The following is a 12174-nucleotide window of genomic DNA, read 5'->3' on the forward strand; positions in this document are numbered from 1 at the left end:
TATTTATGTGATCAGGTCAAACCCTGTTCAAAAGACTAATTAAATAAAAATTTGAGCAGTCTTTATGTTTTTTTTTCTCTTTTCGGTTTGTTATTTTTTCACTTTCAGGATGTGCTTTTGACTCCTCCGCTGTCTTTGCTAGCAGGTACTCCGGCTGATACAGCTAAGAAGTCCAACAAATCACTGGTGATTGGAATTGTTGTTGGGAACTTGGGACTGTGCTACTTATAGTGACGATGCTCATTGCAGCTTCACTTTGCCGTTTAAGTAGATGGATTACGTCGAGGCCTCCACCCATGCCCCTTGGAGAATATTGTGCAGGCGGTCTTTGGCCAAGTTATGGGAATGTAGGCATGGGCACTGGAGAATATGGTTTTGCGTCGCCTTCACAGACTCCGTTTTCTTTCGAAGTATTATCGGAAGCGACGAATAATTTCTCCGAGGAACGGTTGCTCCGTGAGGAAGGTCAGTTTAGTGCATTCTACAAGGGGGACCTGACACATTTAGGCATCTCTGTAGCTGCTGCTGTGAAATGGCTGAAAATAAAGTCAGGACAGGCCTTTGCGGTGGAGAACTACGTGAAGGAGTTTGCAACCATCAGCCTAGCGATCAGACATCGCAACATTGTGCCGTTCCTAGGTTGGTCCAGCGAGCAAGATAATCTATGCCTGGTATATAAATATGTAAAGAACTGGAGCCTCCACGATCATCTCTACAGTCCAGGAAGACTTCTTACATGGCCTACGAGGTAAGAAAAATTTAGAGTGCTTTTCTGAATGAGGTTTTGTATCGAACTATCTCACGGTACATATCCTAAAGCATGAAAAGAACTACTTTAGAATTGAAGTTAATTAAATAAAAAGGGAATAGATAGAGTCCAAAATTAAATTGAGCAATTTTTATGTCCCATTAGAGATACATTATTTTCAGTCTCAGTTTTATTTGTGGGTATCTTAATACTAATGCAAAGGGACCACCTATATATTTGTCAGTAATGTATAATTTCCTCCAACCTAATTCTACCTACCTTTTGATTTTAGGAATGAAATATAAGCATCCACAACTAAATAAGAGGGCTAAACACGAGTAATGTTCTTAATCGTAGTTTTAGGCTGATGTTCTCCCTGTGTTCGTATTCCAGGTACAAGATAGTATTTGCCATAGGCTCCGGCCTTAAGCACCTCCATCAGGACGTCCGCCCCACATTCCCGCACGGCAACATCAAACCAAGCAATGTGTTGCTGGACGAAGAGATGAACGCAAAGCTCGGCGATTTCGGGCTGCCTCGGCACTTCTTTCAGTACGATGGTGAAACCGCCTCTAGCTCATATCGACAAATGCCGGTCAGCTCTCGAGGATACGTGGAACCTGGGTTACTCCACACGGATCAGGCAACCACCTCGTCGGACGTCTACAGCTTCGGAGTTGTGCTGCTGGAGATTGCGTGCGGTCAGCCGCCTATTATCCTCCAGCAAGACCAGGCTGAAGCAAATAGCCTTGTTAAATTCGTCTGGGAGTGCCACAAAAAGGGTTCGATAATTGAAGCAGCGGACAAGCGGCTGAATGGCGAGTTCAACCGGGAGCAGATGGAGCGCGTGTTGCGGGTTGGGCTCTTGTGTGCTCGCCGAGGCAGCAGCCAGCGCCTATCCATGGGCGACGCAATGATGTTGTTAGAGGGGGTTGGATTTTGATCCCTGCAGAAGATATCCACTCGTTATTTGCATGTCACTAAAATTGTTATGAAAAAAATTAAAAATATTTGAAAAGATGTATTAATATACAATCACTCTGAAAACATGCAAGTTGAAATTCAATTTCTACATCTCGTAAAAAAAATTGACTATGAATAAATAGCTGTAGTTTAATTTGTTTTTTCATTGTGAGAGTCGGAGTTTGCATGTTTGTAGAGTGATGTATCACATAACAATACATATTTTTATTTTTTTCATAATTATTTAAGTGACATGCAAACAACAAGGAAACATTCCCTCATAAAACAAAATAGTTTCCCTTCTTAAAGTTTGTCGTCCCTGTGCCCAACCTTCCGCCAAGGATTCCGATTCCGGTGCCAACAGCTGCAGATCATGAACGGTGCACATCGCCTGCAGGTCGTACATCACCATTGTAGGATCGAACACAAGTAACCAAGCCTACCAGAGGGGGGGAGGTGAATGGTAGGGAAAACCAAAAACCCAAAACCGTTTAGCGGAAATAAAAGTTACCCTCAAATCGATGGAAATCTCGACGTAGTCCTGTCGCCGCTGATCGGACCGCTCGCACGCCGTCGGTCTAACCGCCGCCTTGTCGCCGGTTGAACCGCCTGCCTGCCGCGGGTGTGACCGCCGTACTCAATGAAACACAAATCGAAGAACTCTCAAAGTAGATGACAACTTTATTGCTTCTCTCTGTGTTTACAAAGTGCAACAACAACACTCCTTACAAAAATCTTGACTAAACTCGAAACCCTAACTAAACTATCAACTCAATTGCTCTCAAAGCGATACCGGGAAGCCTCACGCTCCCTCTCTATTTATACCAAAAAAACCTCCTACTCAAAGTAGGAGAACAACTCCTAGTCACACTAGGACTCTATCCAAATCACAATCTCCTAAAGCCTGCAGCCTCACAACCAACTACAGTCAATCCGTGTCCTAGCCAACCCGACATGGACACATGTCCGTCTCATACGAAGTCCCGGTCGGCCTCGGTCTCCTACCATGGCGTCGCTCCTGCCTTGGACTCACCGAGCCAAAACACATGTATATGTATACATGCATCCATGTACTGCCAACTACTGCAGTACACTTGCATGCATCGATCAATACCACACATATGCATGCTACAGTACCACGTGTACTATAGCACCATGTACTCTTCCTCAATTTCTCACTCCAATCTCCTTCGCAAACACCAGCACTTGCACGCACACCTCGTGAAGCCCGTTGTGAAGATCTCTTCCACACGATGTCCATCCACCGTGTGACATCTCGTATCCAACTTCGTCACCCGGTATCCTTGACCGTCTGGACCTCAACTCCTCCCTGAGTTTAGTCCCGATCCTCACCGTTGACCGAAGTTGTCCTCCAAGAATCCTGACTCTAGTCACCTTCTCACATGGTATTCCAACCGCACTAGACCTCTGCTCCTCCCCGAGCATAGTCCCGGTCCTCACCACTGACCAAGGCTGACCTCAAGTCACATGCACACAATCAGACAAAACAACCGTTTCTGGGCATAGATATTACAACCTGACCCACATTAGTCACACGCACTCACACCAACATCCACACATACTCTCAAATCAATTCTTTGATTAAATCATTTGCAGAGCCAATTGTTCATCACAAATATTAATCATGACAATGATTTCACAACCATCAGCAAGCTAGCTTACGACTTCGGTGTGTTCAAGTCGCATCGTTATAAGGAAAGATCAATATGTGAAGACAGGGAGGTATAGCTCGATCTATATATCATCGATTGGTAAAGACTGATTTCTTATTGTATCAAGTTAATCTTGTTTGGAGTCCAAGTTGCATTTAGATACATACACTAGAACGGATACCCTCATCTCAAACAGGCGGTAAGCCCCGTCTCAATCGGGCACGGCGTCCGTAACAGTCTAGAAGTCACTGATATGAAAAATAATCTCAATCAGGCAAACGGCCGTCACTGATGAACCTATCTCAATCGGGCCCTAATTGAAGCCCGTCACCGATAGCTTTGACTCAGACTACCAGTCAAACTATAGCCTGTCACATATGACCTATCTCAATCGGGCCACAAATAGAGCCCGTCACAGATGACTACTAACCTCAATCGGGCTTAAACTAGAGCACGTCACAAATGATACTCATCTCAATCGGGTCTAAACTATAGCCCGTCACAGATGACTGTCATCTCAATCGGGCATTAACTACGGCCCATCACAGATGACCATCATCTCAATCAGGCATTAAGTTATGGCCCGTCACAGATGAGTATAATCCACAAAATAAAAACTTTGTTTTTTGGCTAGCCTCAGGCCTTTGCTAGCCATGCTCGCTGCAAAAATGACAGAAACACAGATATCCAATATCCCCAGCTCCCTAGCATCACCCATTCATATATATGCATTCACATACACAACCATCAATATATTTCACACAACCACATTCACAGAACATCCATTTTGATCTCATATTTCACATCTATTTAAATATTTATCATATTGCACATGCAAAACCAAGTTAATTGGATCAAATATTTATTTAGCAAGTATTAACATAAACATAAGAAATATATAAATAAATATAAAAATCACAGTTACATAATCAATGTTCATCATTGCCTAAACATAAAAGTTCAACAATGTTCATCATTTTAGTTTAAGCCGAAACATTCCTTTGGGATTAATTATTTCGCGGAGGATGAAGCCGGCTATCTCCTCGCGAATCTCCTCAAAGCTGGTAGGCAGAGACTTGGTAATTTTGCCCTACATTGTCATAGATCGAGATTAGTTGATCGATCATATATATGTACTTCGATGTAGTTAGTTAGTCTATCACAATTGAGACCACCGACCTCAAACCCTGTCAAAGTCTTCACCTTTTCTTTGTACAGAAGGCGCATGTTGTGGCACACATGGAATCCGCACTGGTCACCTATTTGTTGCTTCACCGGGAAGTCTTTTTTGTGGATGAGGATGTGATGTCTTGTCTTCCTGAGGCCTCCTCTTTGCACGTATTGGGCCCACACTTCATCTATCGCTAGTTGAATTGGGGTCCAATCATATGCGTTCTTATCAATTCTGGAGTTCAGGTAGTGACATGTACTCCACTTAGGTGTTATGACCAGAAGGATCCAATGGTCACTACGGCATTAATATAGTGAAAGTTAATCAGTACTGAAGGAACGTGTCATGCTGTTGTGTATATTTAGGGAACACACTTACCATTGATTATAGGTGCACATAATGCACTCCTTGTCTCAGTGGGACTACAAGGTGTCGTAGATGTAGTTGACCATTCCTTGACGGTCATTCTCGAGATTTGTGACAGTGACCACTTGTGGATCAAGGAAGGCAGCTTCCGGTGCATTCTCCTGACACTATTGCCAATTTAACCTACACGCAAGATAAACGATCTTGTAAGCGAGTTAAACCGATTGTTATTACCAAATTGAGTTGGGCGACAATACTTACAAGGAGTAGCACTTAAGGAGGCTTGTATCCACCGCTCGGAGCCAGTAGAGGTCGAATAGATCCTTAAAGTCGACCACGATATAATTTGTTGGACCAAGAAATGGATTTCCATCGTGCTCTCCAAGGATATCAGTAGCTTTGTTTGGTCTCCTGGCGTTAGATTTCTCCATGTAGTATACGTGAAGGTCCTTGCAAGCGGTGCCCATTGCAGCAAGCACGTCATCTCCAACCAATGGCATGCCTAGTTAGAACTCCTGTGGAGCGACGTATTTCTTCTTGACCTCTTTGCCCTTAGTCTTTTCCTGCCCCTTGCCCAGATCTAGCTTCCTTGGAGCTAGAAGCGAGGCCTGCACCTTTCCTCCTCCTCCTCTCCCCTTTGCATGGGTTTATCGAGAGTAATTCTCTGAGGGGAAGAGTGTGCCTTCCTGCTCTTCTTCATCGGTGGGGGTTCATGAATCGCCTTGCTGTCGGCCTCCGTTCGGTCCTCCCAAAAATCCGTGTCGTACTTCAATTGCACATCATAAGATTGTGCATGACGATCTTGAGCAGGAGGGGCTGAAGGAGAAGAGGAGGGTCTCTTTGGCGGACGACCGCCTGGTTCAATGGTTGGCCTCGCTGTAACCCTTATCTCAATGAGGTCCTTGGGCCATTGGATGAAGGTACCACGGGCATTTCCTAGTGATAGGACCTCGTCGTTCGGTGGATACTTTAGTGGGAACAGCTCGTATTCGGGCTTCACCGAGTTGACTTGAACTTTTGCACAGTCGCCCCTAAGTTGCGCTCCATGCACTCTTGTCTCTGGGGTCGGCTTGTACGCAAGTCCCTCGGCTGCTGGAACCGTGAAGGTCGGCATCACCCTAACTGTGAGTGTGCAGCTCGTTGGTTCCTGCGATAGATTCATCAATTTTTAGAACATTATATAACATATGGATTCGTTAAGCCTTTCATGTATTGTGGACGAAACTTTTACCGTTATGTGGTCGACGGCGCTGTCGACCAATGTTGGATTTTCCGCCACCTCAGTTGATGCGCAATTGCTGCGCTTTTGGGTGGGACTTCCTAACTCTTCGTCGCAGCAGCAACAGCGGCCTGTGGGTTATGTTGCTCTTCTCGGATCTCTTGCCTAATCTTGGCCCTCATCGACTCGAGCTTTTCATTGAATTCAGATGCCAGCTCCGCTCTGATCGACGCCGGGATCTTGGCTTTAAGGCGTGCATCTTTCTCCGCCTTGTTGGAAGTCCGCTTCTTGGACTGCCACGCGTAGTCTGGAAATCCAAACTTCTAGGGAATGGAGGACCCAATGCCCCGTGTCCTTCCACGGTGTTCCTTGTTGCCCAACGCTTTCGTGAGGAGGTCGTCCTCGCGTCTTTGAGAGCAGGCCTCTTGCGAGGCTTGTTGCTCGGCAACCATCTCCTTATGCATTACAATTTAGTTGGGTTAAATAAACTGCATGATAGGAAACAATGTGATCATCTATTTTGACTAGACACTTACTATAGCTTCGTACACTCGTTGATCTTCTGGATTTGGCATGAAAATTGTGCCATTAGCATTCTTCTGGTATCTAGCCCTGGCCCAGTTCCTAGCCCGAGGGTGTGGGATATCGGCAAACACCCGCGGCGTGTTCGATTCCTCCTCTTCTTCATCCTCCTGCTGCCATTCCTCTTCCTTACCGGCATATCCGGCGGTGCCAAGCTAGTGTGGATACTGGTTCAAGGTCTGGAGCATCGAAATGCCTCGCTTCTTGCTCTGGACTCGGTGGTCGACTTCTTTGCGTGGAATTCGTCCCAGACCCATTTCGTGATACAAGGAAATTTCTCTGTTGGATCGGGATTCGCCGGGTTGAAGACGAACTCGCCGACTAGCTTACTCTTAAAGTTCTTCCAAGCATTGCCCATAACCTTAAAAGCAGCCTGCCTGATAAGGTACTCGTGCTCCTCAGGATAATCAAAACTCTCCTTGAATGTTAGCCAAGCACTGTCCTTCTCTGCGGCCGGCACTTGCTTGATGTCATCCTATAGAATATTGAATTTCTGCCTCCCTATGACCCCGCAGATAGACCTAAATCGGCTCAACATTTTCCTAGGACTTGTCGGCAAGCCTATTTGGTTCACTGCAGTTATGCGGTACCGTTCCTTAGGGATTTTGTTCCCTGTCCTAGGAGTACGTGCCCTTAAGGACCCACTAGTTGTTGTCGACATTGGTTCTCCTTACTGAGATATTGTCTATTTTTTTTCAAAATAACGAAAATACACAATTTAGTGCTTCAATGGCTAAGAATTCAAATTTCAAAAATCACTTAGTCACATAAATAAATTAAATTGCACATCTCACAGATCTAACAAACTGAATTGAATATCACATAAAAATAAATTAAACATATCATCAATCACTAAAATCAGCTATTCATCCACATGACACATTCATCTATTCATCCACATTCATCTAATCATCTATTCATCCACATTCATCTATGCATACACATTCATCTATTTATCCACATTCATCTAATCATCTATTCTTCCACATTCATCTATTCATACACATTCATCTATTCATCCACATTCATCTATCCATCTATTCATCACTAAAATCATTCATGCACCACATTCATCTATTCATCATTCATGCGCGATGGAGGACTCACCTGGGGGTCGGCACCGGGCTCGGTGGAGGCGGTGGCCTCGGGCTCGGCGAGGGAGGACGACGGCGGCGAAGGAGGAGTTGGCGGCGGCCTCGATGGCGGCGGCGCTGGGCTCCGTAGAGGGTGTCACCGGGGTCGGTGGCGGCTGCGCCGAGCTCGGTGAAGGTGGCGGCAGGCTCGGTGAAGGCGGTGTCGGGCGTCGGAGAGGAGGATGCGACGACAACGAGGAAGGACGTCGCCGGGCTCGGTGGGGGTCGGCGGCGGCGGTCCGAATGGAGGACGAAGGAGGAGAGGCGGGCAGCGACAACGAGGAAGGCCGACGCCGGTTGGTGTGGAGGCTCGGTGGCGGCGACGGCGGGCTTGGCGAGGGAGGATGACGGCGGCGCTAGGGTTCTGAGGAGGCGGGAAACTGTAGCGGGACTTAGAAAAATTTTCGATCCGATATGAAAAACCCTAGTTATAGTAAAGTGATTTGTCATCTCAAACGAGAATTACCATAGAGCCCGACACAGATGAGTCATCGGTGACGGGCTCTATACTAATGCCCGATTGAGATGACATTCAGGCTCGTCACGGATGACTCATCTGTGACGGGCCCTACGGTAATGCCCGATTGAGATAGATTAGTCTCTATCGGGCTATAACTAACGCCCGTCACCGATGACTATTTTTCTATTTTTCCATTTGAAGTATTTATATCTGTGAGTGCAATATATATAACTGTTGTATAAATGATTTCAAATGGAAATATGGTCAACAACAAAGTTGTAGAGCTTACCAAGATCTACAACTTTTATTTTGGTCATTTTTCTACATAACTTTTTTCCCAACAGTTTGAAATTGAATTTGAATATATAACAAATTTAAGCAGCATTTGTAAATACTAAATGATTTCAAATGGAAAAGTCATCAACAAAAAAGTTGTAGAGCTTATCAAGATCTACAACTTTTGTTTTGGTCATTTTTCTATATAACTATATTCCCAACAGTTTGAAATTCAATTTGAATATATGACAAATTTAAACAACATTTGTAAATACTAAATGATTTAAAATGGAAAATTCATAAACAACAAAGTTGTACAACTCATCAAGATCTATCACTTTTGTTTTGGTCACTACTTCATCTGATAGTAACACTGTTTAGAAAATTGACACATCAGTATTGATGTTCATAAACCAGATGAGAGAAATGTGATTTTTGTGAATAATATTACTATCACTTTGTCGGATGAAAAAATGACCAAAACAAAAGTTGTAGATCTTGATGAGTTGTACAACTTTGCTGTTTATGACTTTTCCATTTGAAATCATTTAGTATTTACAAATGTTGTTTAAATTTGTCATATATTCAAATTGAATTTTAAACTATTGGGGAAAAGTTATACAGAAAAGTGACCGAAACAAAAGTTGTAGATCTTGATGAGTTGTACAACTTTGCTGTTGATGACTTTTCCATTTGAAATCATTTACTATTTACAGATGATGTTTAAATTTGTCATATATTCAAATTCAATTTCAAACTGTTGGAAAAAAATGACCAAAATAAAAGTTGTAGATCTTGAAAGGCTCTACAACTTTGTTGTTGACCATATTTCCATTTGAAATCATTTACTATCCGAAAAAATATTATGACTAATAATATAAGTTATTATACAGCAGCTATATATTTTGCACTCATAGATATAAATACTTCAAATGGAAAAATGGAAAAATAGTCATCGGTGACGGGCGTTAGTTATATCCCGATAGAGATTAATCTATCTCAATCGGGCATTACCATAGGGCCCGGGATTGAATGTTATCTCAATCGGGCATTAGTATGGAGCCCGTCACCGATGACTCATCTATGACGGGCTCTATGATAATGCCCGATAGAGATAGATTAATCTCTATCGTGCTATAACTAACGCCCTTTCACTGATGACTATTTTTCCATTTTTCCATCTGAAGTAATTATATCTGTGAGTGCAAAATATATAGCTGTTGTATAATAACTCATATTATTAGTCATAATTTTTTTTCGGATAGTAAATTATTTCAAATGGAAATATGGTCAACAACAAAGTTGTAGAGCCTTTCAAGATCTACAACTTTTATTTCGGTCATTTTTCTATATAACTTTGTTTCCAACAGTTTGAAATTGAATTTGAATATATGAAAAATTTAAACATTATTTTTAATAAAACAAAATTAGCCATATAAATGACTACACATATCAAGTCTTTGTAATAAAACAAAATACTTCATTCATTACAATAGATAAGTACAAAGGCATCGGTCATGAGGTTTTGCCTTCCGTATGATCTGAACGAGCATATGCCACAGCCTCTTGGGGATCATCGTCAAGGTCGATGTGAGGTCTTACATGAAGATTCTGGTTGTATTTTGCTTCATCGACGACGTGGTCAACTCCGACAATTCGGCGCTTGCCATCCCTCACGATGTGCAGCTTCTTGTTTGAGGGGTCTTTTATGTAGAATATCTGCTCGACCTGTTTCGCAAGTACGAATGGTTCATCAGCGTATCCCACCCTTGATAAATCTACTAAAGTGAAACCTTCCTTGTCAGCTTTCACACCTGTGCGTAGATTCACCCAATGGCAGCGGAACAAAGTAACCTTGAACTTGACGTACTTTAGCTCCCAGATCTCCTCAATGCGGCCGTAGTATGTGTTTGACCCAACTTGATCCTGGAATGCATCTATACGGACTCCGCTGTTTTGCACTATGCTTTTGTCATCTTGTTTGACGGTGTAAAATGTGTATCCATTGATGTCGTATCCTTGCCATGTGTCTACGGTCCAAGACGGTCCCATCCCAACAACTGTACTATCTCATTTGGGACATCCGTGGATATTGTCACACGATTCTTGAACCATTCGTTGAACCGAGAATTATGTTCTCTGTTAATCCATGTATCAGATCGCCCCAAGTTCTTATCTCGGATTTTCGCTAAGTGCTCCTCAAAATATGGGCCAACTTCTGCCATATGTTGGAGCACAGCGTAATGAGCCTGCACATAGGAAGCCTGACAACCTTCCTTCATGACGAGACGCTGGAACTCTGATAGGATCGGTATCGAACATGTAATTGACGCAGAACTCAATAGCGTCCTCGGCCGTGTAACCTTCAATGATGCTCCCCTCGGGTTTAGCTCTGTTACGAACGTAGGACTTCAGAACTCCTATGTACCTTTCGAACGGCCACATTTCTCTTAGAAAAGCCGGGCCACATAGTTTTATTTGCTTCACCAGATGAACAGGGAGATGAACCATTATATCAAAGAAAGACAGTGGGAAAAACATCTCCAGGTGATAGAGGGTATTCAAAATATCGGTCTGCAACCCATCTAGATCTTCTGGATCTATAACCTTCTGTCCGATTGCATTGAAGAAGGCGCACAGACGTTAGATCGTGTGACGCACTTTGGGTGGTAGAATGCCTCTGATAGCAACTGGCATGATTTGTGTGATTAGCACGTGGCAATCGTGAAACTTCGTTCCAACCAGTTTTAGATCATCCAATTTAACATACTTAGTTATCCTCGCTGAATAGCTCGATGGAACTTTAATATCTTTAAAGCATGATAACATTCTGATTTTCTCATCCTTCGACAATGTGTGGCAGGCTGGAGGGAGGTACACTCTACCTGTCTCTGCCTCTCGTATGGGCTGGAGTTCACTGCGAATATTCATGTCCTGTAGATCAAGGCGCGCGTTCAACCCGTCCTTTGTCTTCCCGAGAATATTCAACATCAGGCTAACCAAACTCTCACACACATTCTTTTCTACATGCATGATATCAATGCAATGACAGACATCAAGATATATCCAGTAAGTTAGCCGCCAAAATATGGATTTTTTCTTCCACATACCGTTCTGCTTTGTCTTGCTACGTTTTCTTTTCTTCCCAAACTCATTACTTATGTCCTTGACCATATTGTGGACCCCATCTCTGGACAAATCCTTGGGAGCAGGCTAAAGTTCTCTCTTACCGTTAAAAATTTTCTTCTTTCTTCTAAATGCATGACGTAGCGGGAGCCACCTCCGATGACCCATGTATACCATCTTTCATGATTTCTTCAGCCACCGGCTTCGTGTATGTTGCTTGCAATCGGAGCATGCCTTCTTTCCTTTTATAGTTTGTCCGGAAAGATTACCGAGTGCAGGGTAGTCATTAATGGTGCAGAACAATAGAATTCTTAGCTTGAAGTCCTCCTGACCATATGCATCCCAAGTTTCCACACTTTCTTTTCAAAGAATCTCAAGATCATCGATAACAAGCTCCAGGAATACATCGATATCATTGCCGGGTTGCCTCGGACCTTGGATTAACAAGCACAACATA

At 43.4% G+C, this 12174-nt stretch overlaps 1 protein-coding gene across 1 annotated transcript; it reads left to right on the plus strand.

Moving 5' to 3' along the window:
• Positions 1–353: 353 nt before the first annotated feature.
• On the plus strand, positions 354–1691 carry LOC107278841 (probable kinase CHARK). Its single transcript, XM_015755652.1, has 2 exons — positions 354–748; positions 1142–1691. Exons 1-2 carry the CDS (start codon positions 354–356, stop codon positions 1689–1691), a joined length of 945 nt encoding a protein of 314 aa, XP_015611138.1.
• Positions 1692–12174: the final 10483 nt, after the last annotated feature.

The sequence above is a fragment of the Oryza sativa genome, chromosome 9, assembly GCF_034140825.1.
Source record: "Oryza sativa Japonica Group chromosome 9, ASM3414082v1".
Taxonomy (NCBI): Eukaryota; Viridiplantae; Streptophyta; class Magnoliopsida; order Poales; family Poaceae; genus Oryza; species Oryza sativa.

What these genes read in the sequence shown, in the direction of transcription:
- LOC107278841 (XM_015755652.1), top strand. Translation starts at nt 354, where the DNA reads ATGGGCACTGGAGAATATGGTTTTGCGTCGCCTTCACAGACTCCGTTT. An exon ending in CTTCTTACATGGCCTACGAG is followed by an intron (nt 749 to 1,141) that starts GTAAGAAAAATT and finishes TTCGTATTCCAG; the next exon opens with GTACAAGATAGTATTTGCCA.